Genomic DNA, 27475 nt, shown 5'->3' on the forward strand with positions numbered 1-27475 from the left:
CTTTTCAAACTTTATTTGCATGATCTTCAAACCCCTTGTCATGAAACAATACAACTTACCTGAAGAAACATTTCACAAAATTACAAAAAGAAAATCAATATAAAAATGATCACCAAATCGAACTGTTACAACTAGCCACATTTGCTTGTTTTCTATACAAAAATTCGTGCATCTTCCCGTTACATCAACTAGCCATGGGAAATACATTGTCCAGTCTTTGGTCACTCATTTCTTACATCAGATAGAACAGCATGAACTGGTCACTTCTGAATAGAAACCTGCATATTTGGTTAGATATAGAGGTGAAGTTTTACAAACAAAATTTCTCCAGCACATAAACAATCTACATAAAGATATACATTTCACGGAGGAAAATTAAAACAACTATGTGATTAATTTTTTAAACATTAATATCACACGACTCCCACAACCAAGGATTCACCACTAACATTCATACAAAAAACACATACAGTGGAGATTACATAAAGTGATTTTCTAATCATGTAATGCACCACAAGCAAACTCTCGGAGTAAAAATTAAACACATGTTAAGAAAATTGCATAATGAACCTACCTCACTACGAAACATTTGAAATATACAATATAACAGTTGCTTAGCTTTTTACATAGTTGAAACAGGACGTAACTTGAAAATTAGGTTAAAAGGACTCCAAAACACAACAACGAACAAACCAAAAAACACCTTCCCAAGTCCATGAGCTTATAAGTAAAAATAAACTTAGTTTTTCTGAACAGAACATCACAGTAGTGAAACATGAGCCTGATACTAACAGAAGAAAAATCAAGAACTTGATTGATAAAATCAAACAATCCCGCAATTATAAAATACCTAAACATACACTGCTGGTCAAAATCTTAAAGCCAATGAACATAAAGAAAAATATGCATTTTGGGTTATTAGACTCAACCACTTATTTGAGTAGAGCTTCGAAAGATGAAAATAATAAAAGGGAAAATAAAAAAAAACACTTTTTTAGCACTTATTAGGGAAAATGTAAACTTTATGAAATTAGCCTAAATACTAGCTGGTCAAAAGTTTGAAACCGTACTGAAACGAAGCATTAATAGGTAAACACGTAATGAAATTCATTTGTGTTCAAGTATTAGCATTATCAACATCTCCCACTGACATCTCTTGTGTTACGTCAGGTAAAAACATGGCAAAGGCTAAAAAGTTGACAGAGTTTGAACGTGGCAGAATTGTCGAGCTTCAAAAGTAAGGTCTCTCAATGTGCCATCGCTGGTGAGATTGGGCGTAGTAAAACTGCTGTTGCAACATTTTAAAAACCCTGAGGGATACGGAACGAGAATTTCAAGTGGTTGGCCCATGAAAATTTCGCCGAATTTGAGCAGGGGATTCGACGGGTTGTCTGTCAAGACACCAGCTGCCTTTCGAACTAGATTCTGGCCCTTACGGACGCAGATTGCAGCTCAAGAAAAATAAGATGGCATCTACGAAAGAAAAGCTTTAAAAACCGTAAACGTCTTCAAAGGCCACGTCTCCTTCGACACCACGAAACAGCTCGGTTTCTCTTTGCTGAGAAGCACCAAACATGGGACGTATAAAAGTTGAAGAAGGTTTTGTTCTCTGATGAGAAAAATTTAACTTGGATGTTCCAGACGGTTTCCAACGTTACTGGCACGATAAGGATATCCCACAGAAGGCATTTTCTACACGACACAGTGGAGAGGGTTCCATCATGATCTGGGGTGCTTTTTCCTTTCATGGAACAATGGAGCTTTAGGTTATACAGGGGTGTCAAACAGCAGCTGGCTACATTGGCATGTTGCAGAGAGCATCCTCATTGTCTGAAGGCCCTTGCTTTTGTGGAAATGATTGGATCTTTCAGCAGGACAATGCTGCAATCCACAATGCCCCCAGGACAAAGGACTTTTTCATGGCGATTAACGTAATTCTTTTGGACCAATATATTTTATGATTAGCTAAAACAATACATGCACGGAAAATAGAAGCTGTTATGAAACAATGATAAGTGGAAATGATACACAGAAGTGTAAAAGATAAATTGTGAGACTGTGTGGTACTCCAGAATATGCAAGTGTTAAATAGTGTCGAGTGTATTGGTATGATGTGTTGTTGTATGTATTGTAGTTAACTCATATGTTCCATCAATTGTCTCTATTCAATTTTGTGTACGTTTTTTTTTTTTCTTCTTTAATGAGTATAACGTCTATACATTTTCTCTTTAACATCTTTGGTTGTTTGTAAGACAGAAACCTTATTTTTTTATATATTTTTTTAAGTATAGCAAGTGTTGTACTGGAGCGTTTTAGGGTTGATCGTAAGTTCTTATAGCAAAACACAGTGGGCTATCTGCTATGTCCACCGAAGGAAATCGAACCGGTGATTTTACTATTGTAAATCCGTAGACTTACCGCTGTACTAGCGGGGGACGATTATAAGTGTACAAAGCAACGATTTGTTTTTACGGACGCATAAGAAAGGGTATTTAGGTTTCTTCACGTACATTACAAACGATTTGTTTCACTACATTTTTGAAGTGGCATATTTGTCCTGCTCAGTTTTTTATAGCGTACCATGATTGTTTATTACATATTTTGTAATATGTAATATGTAAGAAAGAAGAGTAAACAAATAACTCTTTCAGTGTTTTACTTAGTTTTTGTGTTACGTTGATGGTCAGTTGAGTTCGTTTAATGGCCTTGCGAATCTTGGTTGTAAATGTGTTGTTTATAAAAGGAATGCTCATTGTACGTGTTTTCATCTATCAAGTCAAGCTGTCGTAATTATATACAACAGTAAGTAAGTAGTCTGACGAGTAAATTTATCTCGTTGTAAGAATATTCACAGTGAGTAGTTGGAAGAGTCGTGTTTTTGAAAGTACATACACTTGTAAGAAGTTGCAAGAAACAAGTAGGGTTAGCCCGGCATGGCCAGGAGGGTTAAGGCGTGCGACTCGTAATCCGAGGGTCGCGGGTTCGAATCTCCGTCGCACCAAACATGTTCACCCTTTCAGCCGTGGGGGCGTTATAAAGTGACGGTTAATTCCGTTATTCGTTGGTAAAAAGAGTACCCCAAGAGTTAGCGGTGGATGGTGATGACTAGCTGCCTTACCTCAAGTCTTACACTGTTAAATTAGAGATGACTAGTGCAGATAGCTCTCGTGTAGCTTTGCGCGAAATTCAAAACAAAACAAACCAAATCAAAACTATCCAAAACACATACAAGACTGAGTAGTTGGAAAAGTCAAATCGCGTTGTTGTAATAATACACAATGTTGAGTGATTGGAAGATTCAAATAGTGATGTTGTTTATACAACAGCTGGTTTGGTGGCGGTTATTGGTGCAAAGCAACTAGGATATTTGCGTCAGTACTTGCTTTTTGAACGTTCTTTTGCTTTACCTTCATTCATTTTTATGTTTTACCTCTATATTTTACAACAATTTTACTTTTTTAACCAAGTTAAAGCTTATAAAAGTTCAAAAAACAAGTAAAAAACAATTTATATAGAATTAGAAAGACCAATGACCCTCAAACATTTTAAAACAAAGGTAAGGCGGACAGTGTTACCATTGTCAATGACACTGTCCAGCGTCAGGGATAAACGACTCAAGTTACAAAAGCCTCACATTAGTGCATCACTCCCATATAAAGAAAACGGTACTTAAAACCTGTGACCAATGCGTATAATAGCCAGAACAATTTACTCTTTCCGATCCTTATGGAAACAAGATGGCCAAAGAGCAACAGAAGTTGTGATCTGAAAAAAGAACTTGTTATTACGTGGCTCACACCAAGTCAAAGAAGATAAAAAATGGACCAATCGGTTTTGAATATCGAAGAGAATAGGTTGAGAACAAACGTGAAGGGATTCCAGAGTCACTAGAGAGCTGAATGAGTCGTTATAAATTGTACAATTGATGTACTGCACAGCTTCTATGTACATCCACTGAATCACAGCAAACCATGACAGAGCCAACTGATTTTGAACCATCGGTATTAACGGGGATAGGATAATAGTTCGAAAGATATTCGGCAAATAGAAGACGGTACATCCAATTGGAAATATTTGCCTTCAAAACGTGACTCAAATAAAGGCCATAGGTAGGAATGGTAATAAGTTCTGGTAGGATGGGATGACAAGTGGAGACATGAACGTTATTCAAGTTTTCAAGCATATAGTAAAGCAAGTTGCAAGCAGCGGAGGTGAATAGGAGGTTTTTGAGACTCAGTGTACAAACTTTAGCTGAAGAAGTGCTGAAAGCCCCTAGATGGTGAACGAGGTTCAACATCTTCAAGGCCGAGGTCCTTACAGAAACTAAAGACAATAGACTGTAATCTTGTTTGGATCGAATATAGGACATGGAGGGCCCTTGTACACTTGGTACATAGTTACTTGATGTGAGGAATGAACGTCAGCTTACAGTCAAAGATAAGCCTCAAGAACTTTGTCTGATAAACCACAGGAAGAAAAACAGCAGTAAGACGGAGCTCGGTAACGGAGTGAATATCCCATTACCTGCAAAAAATACATGCAAATGGTTTTAGAGAAAGAAAAGGTAAAAACCATTTGCTGCAGTTCACATCAAAAAATAATTGAGGGCAGTCTGAAGCTACCACTCAATACACCTCATGCCTGACACTAAATGTAAAAATTGTCAAGGTAGAGTCTGTCTGCGAGGATAGGAGGAAACTGTGCAGTGATAGTATTAATTTTCACACTGAAAAGCGTGACACTCAAGACACAGTCCAACAGCTAGAGGCGGTTTCTTCTAACTTTCTCCCTCAATCGAATTAAGACCTCTTTATAAAAGGCGTGGTTAAATGTCTGGTCATGAGGTACGAATTCATGATGAACATACCTCGAACATAAAAAAAACACGATAAACATTATCTTCACATTTGATCATGACTCTTGTGCCTTTATCGTAGGCAGTGATGATGGAGACTTCCACTGGGATGACTGAAGTTTCGTTTCAAGGTCACAACCATATATCCATGATGCATCAGCAGTAATAATGATGTGATGAAATTAAGATGAATTTCTAGCCTTCTTTTCAGATCCCCACACACTTGCCAGCGGTGAAACTTTTGGTTATCCTTCAACAGCCTTGAAACAAATTTTGCAGACATTCGACACATGCAAAGTTTTTCAGTTAAAATCGCCTGACACGATCCAAAGAAATGTCTAGTTTATCAGGAATTTAGCGGATAATTAATCGTCGTTCACTTTGAAGTTTTTCTTTCATCTTAGCAAACCCGTTTCATCAGTAGACGATATCGACGGTCGCCCAGAATGTGGCTCATCTTTGACCGATTCCCGGTCATCTTGGAAGTGTTTTATCCACTAATAAACGACAGCCTTAATTGAGCAGTCATCAACAAAGGCAGCTCTTGACAGTTTCAGGATTTCTGTTCCTTCTTTACCATTTTCACACAAAATTTGATGCAAACACGTTATTCTTCTTATCTGTTCATTTTTATTACGACAGTGGCAAGATATACTTCTGTCTTTGAACACATTTTAGCAACACGGGTATCAAGTCTGGAGAAATTCCTTAATCATGAGGTAGAGCGCTATTTGTACTTTATACACATCTCAGTGAAGCTCACTGCCTTTGTACTGGCACCTGTAAAAGCAGCAAGAAGCCTTAGAACATTTTGATCAAACCTCGTATTTTGTACCTTACAGTTTTTACATTTCATTTTCCTACTTTATAGAATCTGATAAACGAATATCAAAAAAAAAAAAAATTAAGGCAAATGTTTATATTTTTCATTTTCTCTCCAATATTATAAAGTCTGGTTATTATCATCAACATATCGTCCAACGAACTCTTTAAAATTAAGAAGCGGAAATATATACATATATTTTGTGTCTTCGTTGAATAATCTTAAAATATCTTTCTTGGGTCATACGCATAACATTATATCTTTTCCTTTTTACTTAGAGTTTCTATCAAATATTTTATTCTGTAGTCCCTTTCTACATCTTTGATTATTTATGTTGGCACACGTTAACGAATGCAGAGAATCTTTAGATTCTGGCAAAAGTTTTACACTCCCTTTAAATTTAAGCCTTGTGAAGTGAGGGGAAGTTTTGTTTATTTTATAAAAAATATTTAAACCTTTTAAATTAAAAATTTGAAAGAAATTATTCATAATTAATTAATATGTAAAAGTAAAACCTAAAGGTAATTTAACTGTTTCTCAAATTAATATGTGGAAGGTAAAAAAGTTTCCAAGAGCGATGGGCAATGATCATCAACAATGGACTTAGCGGCGGGTTGACTTGTGAATGGATATATTGCATCAATATTAAGATAATCCTGAAAAGTATAGTATTTAAATCTGAGCTTTCTGTTGGGTATAAGAGTATAATTCAATTCAAAGCTGTTGGGAAGAAGCATCCCTTTCTAATTATGAAAGTAGACGTGGCTTCTATCGTATAGAGAACATTTACAGTCTTTCTTGAAACTCCATTTGTGAAATTTCAAGTAAGGTAGTGGTAAACACGTTTAGTTTAATTTGCTAAACAAAACTGGTACATAACACATAGTGGAACAGAGACAAAAGAAAGAAAAGTTAAAATACTTTTAATCATGAGCGTCTCACATGACAATAAAACTGAAATTTTATTTACCGTTTCACAAGTTTGTAAAGAAAAAGAATAGACATGAAACGTCAATTACGTAAAACTTTAAATCACAACATACTTATTAATGATAATTTTATTAAAATATATTGATAGTAAAGTGGTTTAATTAACTTTGAATGTAACTACGTAACATACTCAGAAAATAATTTAAAAAGTGCTTCAGTAATCAAAGTGTTAACGTTTTCTAATATAAAATCGTATTTAATCTTTTTTTTCACAGAAAGTTAATTATTATAGAGGAAAGACGTGTGTTCGAAACGCTCTTAAATATATTTCCTGATTACGTAAGTATAGGAGCTCGATTAAGGCAAGCAAACGTTAAACGTAGAGATACAACATTCTATTCTCAATTAAGTAACTAATTAGTTTTAAGCTGAACCTAGTTGTTTGTATAACATCCAGTAATATATTCAACAGAAATGAAATGACTCTAGACATTGTCAAGTCTACTCCGTACTTTTTTGGCTTCATAATGAGTAAAGCTGAAGCACTTAGAGAATACGGCTTTGCTCGGATCAACCTAAAGAATTATCAGGTTTATTTATATTTATAAATATGCTTTCCATTGACATTCAAGGTGATCTAAACAATGAAAAATATGAAATGTTTCTGTGAAAAAGAATATATACATGTCTTTGTCATAAATGAAACAATGCTTAACAATAATAGCAATTTTTACATGGCTGGTTATAATAGTATATTCTGTAATGGATTTATCGTATTACGTTTATTATAACGCTTACACTTCTTTCTGTATAGTGTTTTTTCATGGTCTAGTAATATGTAGAATATTCCTGAGTGTAAACATCAATAATACTTCTCTGACGAAATAGCGCGAGAATTTTGTTGAACATTCTACAAATTCTCGTGATTTGTACAAAACTAACGCGTCAAGATAGGATGATGGAGAATTACTGGACAGCTACAGCCAATGTGCTCTGGGTCTAGGAAGGTATAACTGTGATTAACACCTATTCATTAGAAAACTACAGAATTTGACCAGAACATTATATATTTCAAATATTACCAACCGTTCAACTTCAGTTAATAATTTTGGGCATTATTATTCCTATGAGAACATTAAATATATTCGCTGGGAAAAGTCAGTTTTTAAGGGTGTGAGACAAACAAGAATAGAGCTAGCTAGTAGTCCCATCAAAGTGACGTGTATGTGTGTAATAAAGCACGCAAATGCTCTGCACTAACACGTTAATTCCCATCACTAGCCGCCACCCCACACACATGGCAACGATACCTTTCCTTATTAAACATGATTTACACCCTTAATAAAAATGTATAACCATATATACCATGATTTTCTTTCAGTTACAGGCACCAATAGAGTCATACCAGTGAAAGTGGGTTTTATCGGGGTTCTTCTGTTACATCTTACAGGAAAATTTCCATTCATATTTGGATCCATTAGTCCAAGCCCTGAAAATGTCTGTCTTACGTTTCTTCAGATCATTCGCACAACTTGTTTAACTTGTTCAATATAAACCTGCCCCTATTGGCACAGCAGTATTTCTGCGGGCTCACACTGCTAGAATCCAAGTATTGATACTGGCGGTGGGCAAAGCACAGATAGTGCATTGTGTAGCTTTGTGCTTAATTACATACAAACAAAGAAACAAACAAAATGAACAATATGAACCTAAAAATAACAAATGTTATGGAAAAAAATATTTACGTCTCATTTACGATTACGTCTCACGATTTTCTAAGAGCAACTGATGTACGTGGCCTGCATTTCCTTGCTTATTTCTCTTTGACAGCCCACAACTCACATCTTCCCGGCTGTCAATAAATCGTCTTACGAAGCTCTCCTTCCTTCGCTTCTGTCTCATTTTCCCTTTCGGCTTTTCCTGATTTCCTGCAATACACCTAATTAACTAATGCAATTTCATGTTTCGATCATAGTAAATCAAGATTATTTGAATTTCGGCGCTCTTTAACACTCAGACAAGCAGCGGAGTGAAGAGAAACAAACCTTTCTGTCAGCCTTTGGTTATATTTCATTTCCTTTCGTTTGCTCCATGTACCTAAACTGCAAAATTACAACATCCATTCTACTCCGCTACATATAGACAAGATGAAAACTTCCTTTTAGTGATTCTACTCTGTTACATACACCCAATATGTAAACCTCCTATAAACTGATTCTACTCTGTTACATACACCCAATATGTAAACCTCCTATAAACTGATTCTACTCCGCTACATATAGACAAGATGAAAACTTCCTTTTTGTGATTCTACTCTGTTACATACACCCAATATGTAAACCTCCTATAAACTGATTCTACTCTGTTACATACACCCAATATGTAAACCTCTTATAAACTGATTCTACTCCACTACTTCTCCTCGTAGTTTATTATGATTTTTTAAATATTTTTAATAAAACTGTCATACTGTACTGAGGGATACATATTTAGTTTTACAATTTGTATCAGTTATGATATGTGGGGAGAATATAGTAAATTTTGTCTTCCTCTATCAACAGTGATCATTTAGCTGATAAAAGTATAAATTATTTTCAAGGACTCTAATCTTATATCTGTCAGTTAGAATTTGATGGTGTTATCGTGAAATGTTTCTTCCAGAAAGATGTGGCACAGCTTCATGTTGCACTTTTTGTTCGTGAAGTACCGGAAAATAGCATGAAAAGGATAATATTAGAAAATGAACTGTCGTTTGTAGAAGAGTAATGAGGAAATGTAAAACTAGAATGTATCTGTATTACGATAAACTTCCTGTGTTGGAGTAGGTGTAGCCCTTGTAGTTAGTGTTCCTGAACTGTCAATTTGATTTGGTTTCAATTTCGCGCATAGCCACACGAGGATTGGCTATGCTGTTTGTTCCTAACTTATCAGTTGAGGTGAAAGACTCAGAGGGAAGTTAGCTAGTCATCATCACCCACCATAATCTTTTGGGCTACTCTTTTATCATTGAACAATGGGATTAATTGTCAATATGTAACACTTTCACAGCTGACAGGACGAACATGTTTGGCAAGACGGTGATTCAACGTCATGACCCTCAGATTGCTCCCTAACTTCCTGTCTCTGTCAGTCAGAATGCTGGTGTTTCAAGTAATATTGTCAAAAGAAATTGCACAAATGGATACGGAAGAAGTCTGCTTTATTTGTAAATGATTACGTTAAAACTGCCTCTATGGTAAAACTGTTAAACTGTTTACCATAGGCAATAGTTTTCTTAATATGCTCAAAGTTTAAAAAATGAAAACGAACATCAATTATTTATATAAAAAATAATTCATGATATAAGCTTTTCCTAACAAGCAATTAAAGCTAACATAATTAATTTCTTAATGTGTGTTACCCTTATGCCACTGTAGTGCTCACTTATCTGAGATTAATGTGTGTATCTCTTCCAAGTTCTAACACAATATCCAGCACTAACCACATCATCTGTGGTTTAGTGCCAAGTTTACGGATTCACAACACTATAAACCAGGACAGAGTACAAATGTCTAATTAATAGCTAGACTTCAAAACAAACAACACTGTAAAGTTAACCACAATTTTTGTTTGATTTTGTTTCTTTTGAGCAAGCTTCAAAATTGGTTATCTGCGTTTTATTCACCACAGGGAATCGAAACTTGTGTTTTCTTATTACAGTCCTATAGGTCTACCGCTAACCCACTGAAACTTTTTTTATAATGTAGCATTAATTTTTTTACAAGTATTAATAGTTAGTAATTGAAAATAAAATAAAGAAAAGAGAAATAGCACTGTTTCTTGTTTTGATGCAATAATTTATTTTTAAATGTTCAAGATACATTTATAAACTGAATTCAAATTAAACAAAAATAGCAATGAGTTATGATAGGCAAAATCGACAGAAATCATTATATAAGGGCAAAGTTGATAAGAATATTACAACCTGGACCTGGAAATAACTTATTTTACAGGGTGTTCGGAAAGTCATTGTGCACTTATATATTTATTAATAGACATGTTTCAATATAGAATACAGGAGGTAAATATGAATGACAATTATAAACAATGTTGAAAGTGATTCCCGTTGGCATCAATACAGGCCTGGATTCTTCTTATTTTGTTTCTAAACACTGCTATCAGTTGCTGGCTTGAAATTGACTGAATGAATGCTGTTATCGCTGCTTTCAAGTCATCCATCTGGTGGATTAAGATTTGGTGAGCGTGGGGGCCATACGTCTTTAAAAATAATGCGGTCGCCAAAACATTCCTTTAATAACTGCATAGCTTTGTGAGATGTGTGGGCAGTAGCACCATCCTGTTGAAACCATGAGTAATTGATTTCATCACTTGTCATCTGACCGTTGCTTCCAGTTCTTGTACCGTCATTATTTTGTATGGGAAGAGCTTTAATTTCTTTCTGACGGCCTTATGAGCAGTTTTAAGACCAATATCATGTTGCTGAGCTAACATTCGTAATGATTTTGATGGACTCTGCATCACATTGTCAGAAATATCCAACTTTTTCTCCTTCGATAGCTTTGCTGGTCTTCCACAGCGTTTGGCATCATCCACTGATCCTGTTTCCCGAAACGTATCAACAAGGTTACGAACTGCATTGTGATGTGGAACAGGTGTATCTGAGAATTTTTCAGCAAATCGCTGTAGCACCACATCTGTGTATCTAACACCTTCTCGGAATACGTGTTCGACGAGCCATACACGTTCTTCAGTTGTTAAAACCATATTGGAATTGAAATCTGAAATATAATAAAATATGATTACAAAACTGCACAGTGACTTTCCGAACACCCTGTATTATTGTCACGTTATGAAAACCGTACACGTTGGTACGAAGCCTAACTTTGGTGTCCGACTAAGTTATAAGTACCAAAGAGTTCAATATAACAGAAAATATTTTATGAAAACAAAAGGTCGAAAAGCCAATTACAATACATTATATACGTTGCTATTTATAAGTATGTATTCATTAATGAGACATGAATCTCATACATGTATTTAGATTACATTTAATATTGAAAATAAATTGCTCAAAATCTATATAGTCGTATATTTTTATACAAATTCAAAAACAGTAGATTCTAAATTTAATATTCACCTTTCTTTAACTTAACTAGTAATAGAAAGCTTTTCTATGTCATTGAATTTAAAAACAGTAAATGTAGTTATTTCACTTTATATAGTGATACAAAACACTGAATGTGTATTCACGATATTTTACTTCTTAATATTTGACAGGACATGTTCATTTTAGTTAGCGTAAAATCCTTGTATTGTTTCTGTACAATGAGACTCCATGGATTGATTATTCACGTTTCTAACAAATGTATTTAACCAACTAATACAATAATTCATATTGGTATGCTATCATCGGTGTATATATGTAAAATCACAGTCTAAGTAAAACTGTTGTCGCACATATTAAAATATTTATTCACAAAACTTCAAAATACACGTATGTACTACAAACAGCTTATCATTAAGCACGGCAGTGTTTAATAATAGGGATCATGATGAAACAAAATGGTGACCATAAAAATCACCCATTTAAAACCACCTTTAAAACGTCTGTATGTTAACAATAATTATTTCTTGGTATAGGCTGAGCAGTTTGGTTTCGTTTGAATTTCGCGCAAAGCTACACGAAGACTATCTGTGCTAGATGTCCCTAATTTAGTAATATAAGACTAGAGGAAAGGCTGCTAGTCATCACCAACTATTGGGCCACTCGTTTACCAACGAATAGTGGGATTGATCGTTACATTATTACGCACCTACAGCTGAAAGTTCAAGCATGGAGTGACAGACTTTCGAACCCGCGACCCTCAGATTACGAGTTAAGTGTCTTAACCACCTGACCATGCCAGGCCGTCGACTAAGCAGAACTAAAACTTATTGTACTTATAATGTTGCTTAAATAACTACATAATTGTTTATGGAATGAAAAAAAAAGACCATTTCAACAAATTTTAATCTAAATGAGTAAGTGATATTTCAGGCAAAGATACATTGGATTCTCAATTATGTCTCTTTTGTACCAAAAAATGATACTAGTATACGGATATATACATATTTGTAATTAAAAACTAATTAGGTGTGAAAAAGTGTGCCACAAAAAATTTAGTGTGTGATTTAAAGGAATGAAATAAAAATCTGTGGCCAAGCTGGTAGCGTCACTTACAACTTTTTTAACAATTTTACAGCGAATATTCATTCATTAGTTCGCCAAGCTGCGTTTTTGTTCAGCTTTGGGTTTGATGGTGGGTAAATATATCGATTGCTACGTGTCTTTATAAAATTATATATTTTTATTCTTATAAAACACAGGATTAATTTTTCAGACAACTTTTTCTGCTTATATTTTAATTATTTGTATCGGTATATGAAAACAAACTGAAAAGACGTTAATACATCGCACTAAAAACATATCACTATATAAACAAAGGCGTTCCAGTGGCACAATGATATGTATGCAGACTCACAACACTAGAAACCGAGTTTCGATACTTGTGGTGGACAGAGCACAAATGGTTCATTGTGTAGCTTTGTGCTCATCTTCAAACAATATAAATAAAGGAATAAATGATCCAATGCAAACTAAACATATAAGATTTCAGTTAATAGACTCAGAGAAACTAGTTTACCTACTATTTCAAAGCTGATATTTCCTCACGTGTATTTTGAAACTGTTGCAGTAGCATTAATTTTCCTTTCACTTAAAAATTATACAAGCCGTCAGTTACAAATCACAGTTCTGTGATCTTCATTATAACTTCATACATACACTCATCTTCAGTATATTTAAGTATTTGCCTCTTTGTTTGAAATTAAGAACAAATATGCTCAACGATCTGTCGGTGCTCCGCCCACCAGGTTCATCGAAACGGTGTTTTCAGCGTACATGTAAATATTCGACATACTGAAATATTTATTAATAAAACTTCAAAATATACTAACACATAATTTACAAAAATATGTTACTTTATAAAATACTTACTTACAGTCCAGTATGATAATAACCTGAGAAAAATACGTTTTCTAGCGTGTTTTTAGTCTAATAGAATAAATCACCGTTAATTTAACATAAGATACATCCCACAAAATATGATGGTAGAAATTATATTTATTCAGAAGATTTACACCACTATTACTCCTCCATATCACTTAAAACTGACGTGTTTCATCATAGCGTAATATGTTATTATAAACTTATCAAGTATCATACATACTTAACATTTATTAACAAAACTTCTAGTTAGGAAAGTACGTCTTTATGCAAGATTTATCACAAATAATTAGCATACATTCTATTTTTGAAGCTTTGAAGAATAAAATTTCTAAAAAGTTTTAAAACAACATTCGAATTTTGTTGTTTCTTTTATTTACAAAATAGATTTTTTTCTCATTTTACAAATACAACATGTTTACTGTTTACCGTTACAGAATATAATTTATAACCAAAATAGCTGATCTAACAAAGAAGAACAGTATTTGATGCCACAAAACTTAACAGTCACTAAAAATGAACTTATAATATTTTCCAACTTTACATAACAATAGAGAAAGCTAAATGTACATTCATGACATTCCCAACATTTGAGGATAAATCAGACAATTATTTTCTGTTTCTGACTTCCTACTTTCTGTTTTTGATCTAGACTCACGTTGTTTAAAACTACTGTAGTTTAGAAATTCATCAAGATACATATTGTTATTGTTTAGACATGTAAAGAAATAATAGTATTATTCACCTAAAATTTTGGATTGCGTTCTTCAAATTTATTCCTCTGACAAGTTGACAGCTCGATAACATTTGATATTCACAAACAATACTAATTGAAACATCTTTTAACTCTAAGATACTGGATTGTCAAGTACATTTCATTCAGCCTACTATTGTTTTATTGTATACTTTCTACTCAGTTAGTCCCTCCTACTGGCCTTCATTTATTGGTCATATGGCAGTCAATGATCACAATTTGAGAACCAACATCTATTGCCATGCACAAATTGAACGTAATGAAAACAAAACTAATATATTTCATCTGATATATAACAACACAGAACATTAACTATAACTGTAAAAGTCAGATTTTTCTCACATTTTTATTGCAAATTTGTCAAATAATATGTTAAATACTGCAATTTTACATCACTCCACTACCTGGAATCCATTGTTAAAACAGTTGTTGTTGTTGTTTGTAATTTAGCACAAAGTTATACATATGGCTATCTGTGCTCTCCCTACCACAGGTATCATAACCCAATTTTTAGTGTTGTAAGTCCGCAGACGTATCACTCTGTCACTAGGGAACGTTAAAACAAAATAAAAATATTTAGTAGATAAAACAAAGCTATGTTACATTGTTAATGCTTTATTACGCTGTTTTATATAAATCTTCCATCTGATATAATAACAGTTTTTACAGCAACAAGTCATCTCAACTTTCATAACCGCAACAACAGTAGATCATCAGTAAAACACACCTTGCAGTTAAATGTACTTTACACAGGAAAGGAAACCACAAAAATGAATATTCTTTATTTAAAGAAATCTTCTATATCCAATCAACAGTAAGATGTTGTAAATCATGAAATAACACGGATGATGATCAGTTCATTTCTACCATGGGACTTTACTGGTTTTGTTAGTATTTTTCAGGAAATACCATTGATGCAAGAAAACCTATGTAAGAATAAAATAGGCTATGTTTGTCCACTAAACTGTGAAAGTTATAGATATTATTTCTATGAAGAAAAATGCATGTACTAGGCTTCAATATAGAATTAATGTTTATAAGTGTTTGCTGATGGTTTTCGCTGAATGTGTACAAAGAACAATGTTGGGTAATGTTTTCTTATCATTGCTCTTATGACCTCATCAGATGCTAATTGTACACCCTGCTTTGTAATACTTGACCTATTTAACAAATTAAGTACTCGAGTAATGTTGGGTGATATTTTTCTTTTCATTGCTCTTATGACCTAATTAGATGCTAACTGTACACTCTGCTTTGTGATATTTGACCCATTTAACAGATTAAGTATTCGAAGGTTTAAATTTTGAGCAAAAATCTAAAGAAATAGTAGAAGTGTACCCTAATTGTGTGCTTTTTATCGAGAAATCTTTAAGGTACAACAGACGATGTGTCGTTACACAATTTCCTGTTACTATATCAAAACTTATATAATCAGCCAACTATGGGTGATGTGTGCCTACACTCTCTTCCCCACATACATAATGGATGAACATTTCAGTGAGATTAATGACTAACTACAATATCTTAGGTCTTTAAACCCAATTACATTGAGTCTAGTTACTTCACAACTAAACACATGAACTTTATGTATTTTATATATTCATGTTAGAAGATGAAAACTTAAGTTTGGATTTCCTACATGAAACCAGTGCTGAAGCCGATTTACAATGAAGTGTTATAAAGCGTTTGTGACGTCTTTCCATTTGTAATACTGTTTTGTTTTGTTTTCTTATATCAAAACCACATCGGGCTATCTGTTAAGTCCGCCGAGGGGAATCATTTATAATACATCAGATTTTTTGTAAAGACTAAAATTTACTGTTTGGAGAATATTTGATTCAGCTAGAATAAAAGCCAGTCAATAATTACGGGAAACCAAAACCTACCAAATTTAAATCCTCCAATATACATGTGGAACTTTGTCTCCCGTAAACAGACATGATAAAAGTACAGTTCCTTCTAGCTTCCGAAGACCAGAGTTTATCATGAACAATACCTTCTTTACCTAAAGATGGTCTTCCCAGCATTCATTGATCGAAGCTGTTTTATTATCACATCAAATTTATTATTGTAATAGTTCTCTTAAAACCATATTTCTTGTAAATTCTCAATCATCGTTCAGAAACGTCTCTTCACAACAAATCAATTTCATTCAGTGCTAAGTTAATCCTTGGTACAAAAACCCCCTCTTTGACAAGCTTTATATAACAGAAAAAATATTAGGAAAATGTAGGAGCTATTTAAATCCATACCAGCGATTAAATTCAACTAAAAGTAGATCGGGTAATAAAAAGAGGAAATACTATAGGAAAAAGGGTGGAGTTGTTTGTAGTTGATCTATAGCTACACACTGAACTATCTGTTTCACCATCGATATCGAAAATCGGTTTCTAGTGTTGTAAGTCTAACGACATTCCGCTGTATCATTGGGGATGGACTCGTGCAAGCCACGTAATTCTGAGAAATCGAGTGTTTCCGACTGACTGATTGTCAGTTGGTCGGCCAGCACTTGGCTTTTGTGATCATGATAACGTTTTGATAATGGCTATGAAAAAAATGAAATGTGATAATGAATTGAAAGGCGACTAGACTTGGCTAAATATTTTACTTTTAATGTTATCAATCTGTTATTTATTTGAAACCTGACATTTCAGCACATTTATTAGTATAGAAGTTGTGATATAAAATAACTGAATGCATTTTATTGGTACTTTTTTTCATACAAACTCACATAATTTACCAGTGAATCAAATACTTCCAATTAAGCAAGATGTTCCTAACCGTCCAAAGTACAGAATAATTATTGGAAACGCTACAGCCCCAAGTACCCTACATGAAGGCATACATAGTGAATTAGTAGTTAAATGGATCAGTAAACTGACGTATCAGCGAAAAGAAAACGTGCGGTCATTTAATTTTTAATGGTTAAAAACAAAGATAACAGTAGACTCGTGTATCAGGTGAATGAAAATATATTATTACTAATCACTCAGATGATTAATAAAAGTAAGACTAGTGTAACTTCAAGAGATAATATGCAGATGAAGTAGAAAAAGTTAGTTTTGATAACCATATATAGAAACTAAATGATATGTCTGAGTGGAACATGTTTTATTTAAATATTTTTAATGCATTTCTTGGTACGAAACGATTGTTTGATCAAAGACGTTATACTTCTTGTTGTTTGAATAAAAGCTTTAGACGCAACCAAGAAATATATATAAATCTTGTAACTTGTCAGTTAGTTGAAAATACACATATTATATTAGTTACTTACCGCCACAAAGTAGATCATTCCATAAATCACAGTTGTGCATTGTTTTCCAAACATTTCAGCAACAGCAGCAGGAATGCATACAATTTGGACAGGAAATGTAGCAAGTGGATCACAAATTTAGATTAAATATAATATTTGTACCGTGAGATGTCGCAACTAGCGTAAACGGTAGCACAGTAAATCCTCCGACAATGCGAATTCGACCAACACGGACCAACCTGGAAAAATAAAAGCAACCAATCGTCTGCCGAACACAGAAACTTCGATCATGTGTTATTCACCGAACACGCAAAAGTATGAGCACCTTAGATCGTTATATTTCCAGTTTCCCAGCTTTCACCCCATACCCACCATGTGTCTGAGTGATAAGGCTAAGTTCAGTGCCGTGTAGTCAGTTTATTTTTTGCCGTTTTTTGTTGCCTTTCACTATTACCTTTAGGTAGCAGTATGGAATCGAAAGAAAAGTATCTTTAAGAGTTCATAGGATAAAGAAAAGCCGCAAACTTATGACATTAGTTGAGAAAGTTCAGATCATTGATAAGTAACAAAGCGAAATGAGTGTAGTCTCCACAGGCCGGGAATATGGCATGAATGAAGGAGTGAAGATAAAAATCTGTGTAAGTTTTAAAGCATTTGCTCCTATAAGTGCTAAGGTTTCTCAAGTGTTTAGGAGGAATCCATTCATGGTAGAAAATGTAGAAATTATTTAATGTGTAGATCAGTGAAGAAGCTCTGTTGTTGACAGCATAACTATACCTGAAAAATCGTGTTGTTTGTACGAATGTGTAGTCTCCAGTGCGAGAGGAAGTGCTGCAGATGCCAGTGAGTTTTAGGCCAATAAAGGCTGGTTTGTCAAATATAACCAACACTTCAACGTGCAAGGTGAAGCTGGGTTAGCCGATAGTGATGCAGCCGCTCAGTTCCCGTCGTGGTTTTTTGAAGTTATTAAGAAAAATGATAGAATCTTCAACAATCAGTAATGTCGAGAAACCCACTTGTTGAGAAATTTATATGCAAAAACGGCTCGTTTGGGTTGAGAAAATATTTTCTCAACCCAAACGAGCCGTTTTTACATATAGAATCTTCAACAGGTGTTTAATGGAGATGAGACAGGGCTCTTTCATAAGAGATGGGGAACAGGACAAACAACACCAAGGAGCAGAAGATAGTGTCTGGGTTAAAGGAATTTCAGGGTTGGATCAAATTACTTTTTTTTTTTTTCAGGAACATATGAGGTGATTTAAAATGAAAGTCTTTGTTAATGTATCATTTCGTAATTCCATCCACATTGAAAGGTAAGAATAAGCGACATTTTATTCTTGTTTGATGCTGAAATAAAAAGGCTTAGATAATTAGAATGCTATTGAATGACTTGTTGCACAATCATTTAGTATATGAGGTTAAAGAATACCTGGTGAAGAAGAACCTCGACTGTAAGATTCTTCTCGTTTTGAATAATGTTCCTGTGCATGATTCTGACACAGAGCAATACAGTACCTAATGTTGTAAGCTTTTCAAGTGTGGTTAAGTTATTGTTTTTTATAAACAGCAGTGTTTATGGCTTGGGTTGCATGTCGGTAGACATTCCTTGTATAGTGAGACTTGAATAATTTTATTAGGCCTTGGTCTATCGGTTACAGGATGGAAGTGGTACTGGGAGGCAAAATTATTATCTCCAGAATAGGATGGAATGAGGTGAAAGAGTCTTCCATAAATGCATGCTGGCATTATCTTTGGGCTGAAGTCGTGAACGATTTCGACAAATTTCCGACGATTAAGAAGGAAGTTGCCAATGCTGTATTACTTGCTAAACATATTGAAAATAAGGAATGAGTAGGTGGTTTGCTGCGAAACCTCATTACCAATATCCAACAAATAAAGAACTTGAAGATCCGAAAGCTTCCAGTGATAGTGATGAAGATGCTGAAGGAACAGAACCCACTAAACTCATCATCACAGTAAAGGCTGTCAGCTTTCCTATGCAAGGAAGATGTGGTCGCAGAAATGGATTCCATAACAGAGAGAAACATTAAGTTAAAATGGGGTTTAATGACATAATAGTACCCGACAGAGGAATATTGAAAGATTTATGGAGGAAGGTGAAAGAGCCAAGTATTACTGACGTGAGAGTCAGCTGCTGTTACTCTTCCTTATCTCATTCCTTCAACTTCTACATGTGTTTCAATGGAGTTTGTAGCAGAGCTTTCCGAAAATACAGGTGATTCATCGGCCTTAAGCTAACTACTCAGCCTCAAAATTTATTATTATCATCATCACAAGTCACCCTCTCATTTCTTTGTCTTCATTATTCATAGTTGAGTGTTACAATAAAACGCAGTGATTTATTATTTCATTTAATGTATAGATAGAGTTTTCATTTATGTATAAAAAAATCCTTATACAAGCATTTATGAGAGACTTAATGTGGTTGTGTTCCTGTAAGTAGTAAGGTTTGTACTTTATAGGCAGAAGATGATATGCCGCTATTACACATGAAGATAGAAGCTTGGTAACGAGGAGAGTGTCATGAAAGATTACGAGGTCATAGTTCCAGAAGTTGCCATTTGAGAGCGTGTCGTTAGGGTCATGTTGCTAAGTCGTCATGGCAGGCAGCCATGAAGTTCTACTATTCACGTTCTGCATCCATTACAACAAACTATTCTTCTGTACATTCATAAACCATCCACTCTTTAATAAATATGATTATATTATTGAACTGGAAATCTTTTAACACATGCGTGAAAACAGAAGTTGTGGGAAACAGTCAATTAATACTGTGTGTTGAACAATATATAAATATATTTATAAATAAAAAAGCAATGCATATGTAATCCTTTACACATGATACTAATAATAAAAACAACTGTTTTCTTTTCCACACACATGCATATCCAGGAAAGCTTAAAGTCATTTCATGACGAGAAAAAACAACAACATAAATTATAGAACAAAATAAATGAAGAATGCAAATGACAGCAGACCCTCTCAATCTAACATACAATAAAGTGTATGCAATAAACAAGAAAGAAAAACATTTCAAATCTACAATAAAAGTTCCCCAGTGGCACAGCGGTATGTCTATGGACTTACACATCTAAAAACCGGATTTCGATACCTGTGATAAATAAAGTACAGATAGTCCATTGTGTTGTTTTGTGATTACTTCTGAACACACATATTCTACAATAACAATTCACTGCCTGGCAAGTAATTCATCATCAAAACTGAAACATTGTGCTGTAAAACATTCCAATGCGACTTATGTATTGTTTAGCATCACAAACACGTGATTAAAATTTAGTAAGATCCATTTAAGTGGATCGAGATAGTGATTGTCGCAACATAAAAATTACATTCATTGTTTCAAAAACAAAGGCACATTTCCCTATCCATCACTGGTTTTCCAATCATATGACACTCCTCACGTATGTAATAATCGCAGTAGTAAACAAAGAAATGTAGAGCTTATATCATACCGTGAAAAACCACCTGATAGAATTCTCTTTAAACTGGAATTTGGAGCTTTCAGGTAGCGTCTTCAATTGAGCACTTCATTGCTAGCGGTTTAGAAAGCAAGGCTTTCAAAACTCTTTCAATCATTGTCTTTTTACTCACATAACTGTCTGAACTGTTGAAAGTTAACAGAAAACATAAAAAAAAATATGTGTACAAGATCTTTTAATACCACTTAATAAGATTCATTATATTCTACAATACAATTACCATAACATTTTTATGATTTTACTATGAGTTATGTCAGTGTGTGAGAGAAACTCCTTGTTTGTTTTTGAATTGACTGACATGCACTGACGATTCACTGATAAAGTTATATTGATTAGAATGCTTGACTGTATTTTCTTAACCTTGAAAAGTGATTCTCAGATTTTACGAGGTTGGATAATATAATATCTATCATGGAGCTATTCGACGGAAAACACTGGTAATATGACAAAAACTATGGTATCTGCGGACTTCTTGTTTTGTCATAGGTTGATAACATATATTACCAGATATTTAAAAATTACATCCATAATTAAAAGTTCACCGACAAATTCCACTCTTGCGTGGATTAGCAATCTTTATTCTGGTTATACTTTCACGCTAACTTTAATGATCCCTTTAATTTATTTTTACAACTTCTCAGCTACAGAATTGAACATATGGCCAAGCATCCAAATGTCATTGACACAGACCAGTAATCTCTACCATTGCTGGTCCTACAGTTTCGTCAACCTCTCAAAAATAGCGAATGCATTATATAGTATGATGAAGTCTAAAAAGCCATCTGTCATGTTAAAGGTGGCGTCAGGCAGACTTAGTTATCCCTGCTCAGTCACTGAAGGTTTCATTGCAATGCAAGCATGAGTAGTTGGAAGGTAAAGTTTTGATATTGGTACAACACAATGCTGTGGATAATACGAATATACTGAATGCTCTGAAGAGCAGACATCACTGGTATATTAATCTTTAACGACTGGTTTAAAGTTAGTACTTCTTACTGGTTCATCATGGTAACTGTCTTTGCCAAAGTAAAAATATCTATCATACCAGGAGGTACAGAGTGTCCTCCTTCTCTTGCCATTGCAAAGCATTTTTTATTAACGTGCAGTTATCACGTATTGTTCACATTGATGGTTATACCCTCAGTTTCGGCAATCTTGCAAATGTTAATATGACCTAACGGATCATCCTATTCACCATGGTGGAATTCAAACTGAAACTTGGAAACGAATGTACTATTGTTCTCCGGTTATCCCTGATATATAACTTTTAGAGTATCCAAGAGTGCGCCAGTCAGATTCATTTGTTGAACTGTCTGTTCTCAATTTCATTCATTCTACACAATTATTTATCTGAAATATTCCATAAAATAGTCCAGGCCTTCATTTGCTGCTCCTTTGTATAGCAGGGTATGTAATATGATTAGCTTTGAGCGTAAAGACCCATAGAGTAAGTCAAAATCTCTGCCATTGGGTTTTAATCAAATGCCTGGCTGAGAATTCTGCTATTGTCTTAGATGTTGAGTCCTATTTATTGAGTGGTAGATTTTTATGGGGATTCCTATGCTGTGGTCAAAGGCAATAGAGCGATACGTTCTAGTAAATTTCTTATATCTGGGAACAAAACTCTGGTTAGTTAAAGACTTTGAAAAACCAATAAAAATGTGCATAGAGTTGTAACCTCGTACTACCAGTTGTTACGAACCCTACCGACCGACTGGTCAACTTTCTTAGAATATTTGAAGACTACAATATGTATTAAAAATTATCCACTCTGCCAGTAAAAGATCTTGCTGAGGCTTGGTTTTTTTTACACTGATGTGTGAGGTTGCAGTATAATTTCAACATACAAACTGACCATTAGCTGCTAGACAAAAGCAAAGGCAACACTAAAAGACAAATTCAACATATTTTTTTCTTGAGTTTATGTCAGTTATAATCTTGTCACTAGGGGAAAATATTCTTTAACATTAAACATTTCCTTCTTTTTTCTTTGTACTTGCATACAATTACTGCATGCTGAGCTCAAGATCAAACCCGACACAACAGATCAATGTTCTGTTTCAAGCACAGATTGCCCTTGCGTACATTTGCGCTTAATTATAAAAAAATGAAACAAACAAAAGTAGTTATAGTTAAAACCTTGGAAGAAAGTGATAACATTAGTTACATGTGTGATATAATAATAGAACATCTTTTTCCAGTTCGGTAGCTAAAACATCAATTAGTCAGTTTTAACAGTTAGAACTTCCAAGTCCCATTAATTTTATAAAACAATAATATATAACATATAACCATTCAAAGCTTTATTAAACACATAAAAGAGTTTAATTTAGGCTAGGAAATATTTTGTTCCAAAACATGTAAAATGAAAAGAAAAGTAAAATATAAGAATTTCATTTATTCCTATTCAAGTCCCCTGTTAGTACCGCAATAAATCAACGGATTTACAACGCTAAAATCAGGAGTTTGATTCCATACGGTCTGCTCAGCAAGGTGACTTTGCTATAAGAAACACACATTCATGGTTATAGATTTTTTGTGGTGGTTTTTAACATCTTTATCTTAAGTAATGTAAATTTTATATTCATTTTACGCTTTAAATAACTACAAATGATTTCATACAATAATGTAGAGTATTTAAAAGGCTATAGGAGATGACAAAATCTAGTGACGTTTCCAAAGATATCCTGAATATTTGTTTATACCAATACTACGAAAAAACAACATCTAGAAGAAATAAAAGTGGATCTAATAAAGAAAAAAATATATTTATATAAAGAAAAGTTAGAACCGATATTTTATGTTTTATTTTAAGAAGCATCACGTACGTTTAGAGAAACTTGTGACATACCAGTCAGAAGAAGGTTGGAAATTAGTAGGATTCACAAAGAATGAGTGTACACTACTTAAAAATAGAAGAGCTAAAGCTACGTAACTCCAAAGTTACATTGCCCTTTTTCCTATGAAATCACTCAAACAATATTTCATAATGTATTTTGTAAAATGCCTTTTTTAATATTCAAGTTAAATGTTATATCATTTTATAAGCTTGGAATATATATACATATATGTGAACAATATAAAGTGTAATCATTAGTGGTAAACAAACCTAGTATATTATAGATAAAAATGAGTTATCCAACTGTTTAGAACTCAATAAAAATAAAACATGTCTACACACTAGTGACACCTATTACTAGATGAACAACAACTACGCTACTCACATAATAGTTTGCACAATTAGAGTTGAATTCTAGAACAGAAAAAAAGTTTTCTCAGATTCGAAGATTTAAGTAATTCGATATTAAACACTAGTTTAGTTTGTTTGTAATTAATTACAAAGCTACACAAAGGGATATTTGTGCTATGCCTACCTCTGGTATTGAAACTCGGTTTCTAAAGTTAGAAATCCACAGACATATCTTACTTACCCCCAAGTTGTAATGCCTATTATTATTACTTATTTTTCTTCTTCTTTACTTTGGAGAACAGTCACTTTCCCAGAACATGAGTATGTTTGTGTATTTTTCTTATAGCAAAGCCACATAAGGATGTCCACCGTAGGGAATCGAACCACTGATGGTAGCTTTATAAATACGAGGGTTTACTACTGTCCGAGCGAGATACAACAGGAGGCAATGAAAGGTGATATATATGTGGGATGTTGTGAGCTTGAGCACCCGTATCTCACTCTCCTAATTTCGATTTCTTTTGAGTATTTTATCATTTTTATTATTTATACATTTATTGATGTGAAACTGGCGAACAGGTGGTTAAAATAAAGAAACACTATACTCATAATTTAAATAACTTATCTAAAATAACTTAAAACTTATGTTTTAACTGTATCTCGTGAACTAACTTGTTTAAGCTGAAGACAGAATATTTTAATGGTTAGATCACATAAACTTTAACATATTTAGTACCTATACGCCACTCCTAGGAGAGGCTTGTGTCAATTTCATAATATATTCCTCCCGAAATTCAACTTGCTCTAGGTATAAAATTAGTTTGTATTCTTAATTAACTCTTTGTTTCTAAAGTACATAACAGACAGTATAGTAAAAGAACGCTAAACAAAGCAATAACAATATAAAAATGGTATTTATTGTATGACATAATACATAAACATTATAAACAACAGTGTACAGGATTATATCTAATGAAATAATGAAAAAGAAAGTGTTCAAAACTTCATGTTAAAGTCCTCTTCAGATAGTTTTACACCGCGTCACAAAGAAAAAGGCTTAGACAAATTCGTATAGTGATAAGAATATAAAAATTCTTTATTATGTACGTAATTCGTGTAGCTTGTTAGCAAAAGTATATTGTTGTAAGAAACATTGTTAATGCATTTCTATAAACAATTAAAAACTGAAAACAAATATTCGAATAATAAAAATTGGGTTTTGGAAATTAAAAATGAAACATAGACGCAATAAGCATAAAATTAAAATGATAAAATGGTAATCTAATGATAATAATAAGGGAAATATGTGTAGATGGTGTCAAGTTACAGGTGTGGCAAAGGGATATAGACGAAATCTAGTAATCATATGATGTAATAAATTCTTGGTTACATTTACGTTTATGATATACGCTATCGCATTAAAACTTATTATGGGAGGCATGTTATAAAATGATTCGAGGAACTGAAGTGTTTTAGGACTGTGTAGTTGAGGATGCCGTTATGTACATACTAGAGATGTTCACGAAGTCTGTCACCTAATCTACTATAGTTTCACCAACGTAGGATTGTTTACATGAAACATGACAAGTTTAAATATTTTACAGGGATTATCAAAGATGGAATTTGGTAGTTATTAAATAAAAGATGGAATATGGCAGCGTTGGATTGAATTAGGGGCTTTCTTAGGCTTGTTAAAATGGGTTTGGCTTGAATAGATTACAAGATATAAGAAAAGGAAATATGTAAATCTATAAGCAACTTAGGAGATGAAATTTTATACAACATAAAAACAACAACACGTCAAAACAACAAGCTGGTTATCATATAAAGAAATATTATTCAACTGATAAGTAATGAAGGTATAATAGTAATGTGGTACCAAACAGAAGTAAAAGTTTAATAAGTAATTACTACTTTAACGTAAACAGTAGATATTTAACCACTGATATCAATAATATCTACTGACATATTACAATCTTTCTTTTTCTGTTTTATTTGCATAAAAAATTCAGGCGAAAAAGTAAAAAGTTATTTTAATAAATAAGTTTTAACCTTCACACAATGTTTAACACACCTAATCTAACTGTGCGCATGCTCACTATTTAATAGTTTTAGATGTACAGGCGTACTAATCCAAAACTCATGTTTCAAAACAGATGGCTTCAGATATTAACGTATGTGTCACTTTTCATCAACTTTTACAGTTATACAGTCTCGCTAGATATAAAATCTGGGTGACGTAACCATTTTTACTTAAGACAGTGACATAAAACATTTTAAACAACATACGAAATGGACAAAGGTAGTAACATGCAAACTTCATTATAAAAGCCCTCCCTGTAAATATAACACTAAGTACGGAAGATAACGTAACATGTTTGAGCTTTTTTTATATTTTTGTTACCCATTTGTCTCAACTAAATTAGGGATAGAATAGTTCGAAGTGAAATGTCGTAATACAAAACTCAAGGACAGACTTAGAAGCGTGAAAACAGCCATAGATGACACGCTTGCTTCTAGATATATGATTTGAACGAATAAGAAATTACTTTTCTATCATGTAAAAAACTATAATCTCAGCGCATTTCAATGCTTATATCGATAAATTTTGGAACTCGATGACCATGCTGTTCCCTGTACAAATAGCCCATATGTAACTTTGTGCTCAAGCAAATACTGTATATTAATCATAGTTCCGCAAAGATTCTTTTTGAGGTGTTTATAACATAACCCTGTCTGCATCAACATTAGCCTTATTGAAAGATGCGTTTCAACAATGAACATGACACGTTTCGGCCTAAAACTAAACACTTGTATTAGCTGTTATTCATTTCAAGATAATAACACGATCAATAATATTTCAAATGCAATCAGCCTGTTCTTCAAAATTAGAGAAGGCCGGTTCTACTGCGTGCACAAAGTACCAATGTGGTGAAAAATAAAGAGATGCTCAGCAGAGATACACTGTTATCGTTTAGAAAATGTTGTCTAGTTGTGCCTTAGCAGTTAGTGTACTTGTGAAAGCAGTTCATGTTATTAAAAGGTTGTTACTAAAATTAAAGATTACAAAGGACAAGATATTCTCGATTTCGGTTAAA

General features: G+C 33.6%; 1 protein-coding gene across 1 annotated transcript; it reads right to left on the reverse strand.

Annotated features, from left to right (window-relative positions):
• Nucleotides 1-10552: 10552 nt before the first annotated feature.
• On the reverse strand, nt 10553-17768 carry LOC143258180 (uncharacterized). Its single transcript, XM_076517183.1, has 2 exons — nt 17685-17768; nt 10553-11386 (listed from the first exon to the last, which is right to left on the reverse strand). Exons 1-2 carry the CDS (start codon nt 17722-17724, stop codon nt 10980-10982), a joined length of 447 nt encoding a protein of 148 aa, XP_076373298.1. The 5' UTR covers nt 17725-17768; the 3' UTR covers nt 10553-10979.
• Between the last annotated feature and the right edge of the window lie 9707 nt (nt 17769-27475).

Source organism: Tachypleus tridentatus, chromosome 7 (genome assembly GCF_004210375.1).
Source record: "Tachypleus tridentatus isolate NWPU-2018 chromosome 7, ASM421037v1, whole genome shotgun sequence".
Lineage (NCBI taxonomy): Eukaryota > Metazoa > Arthropoda > Merostomata > Xiphosura > Limulidae > Tachypleus > Tachypleus tridentatus.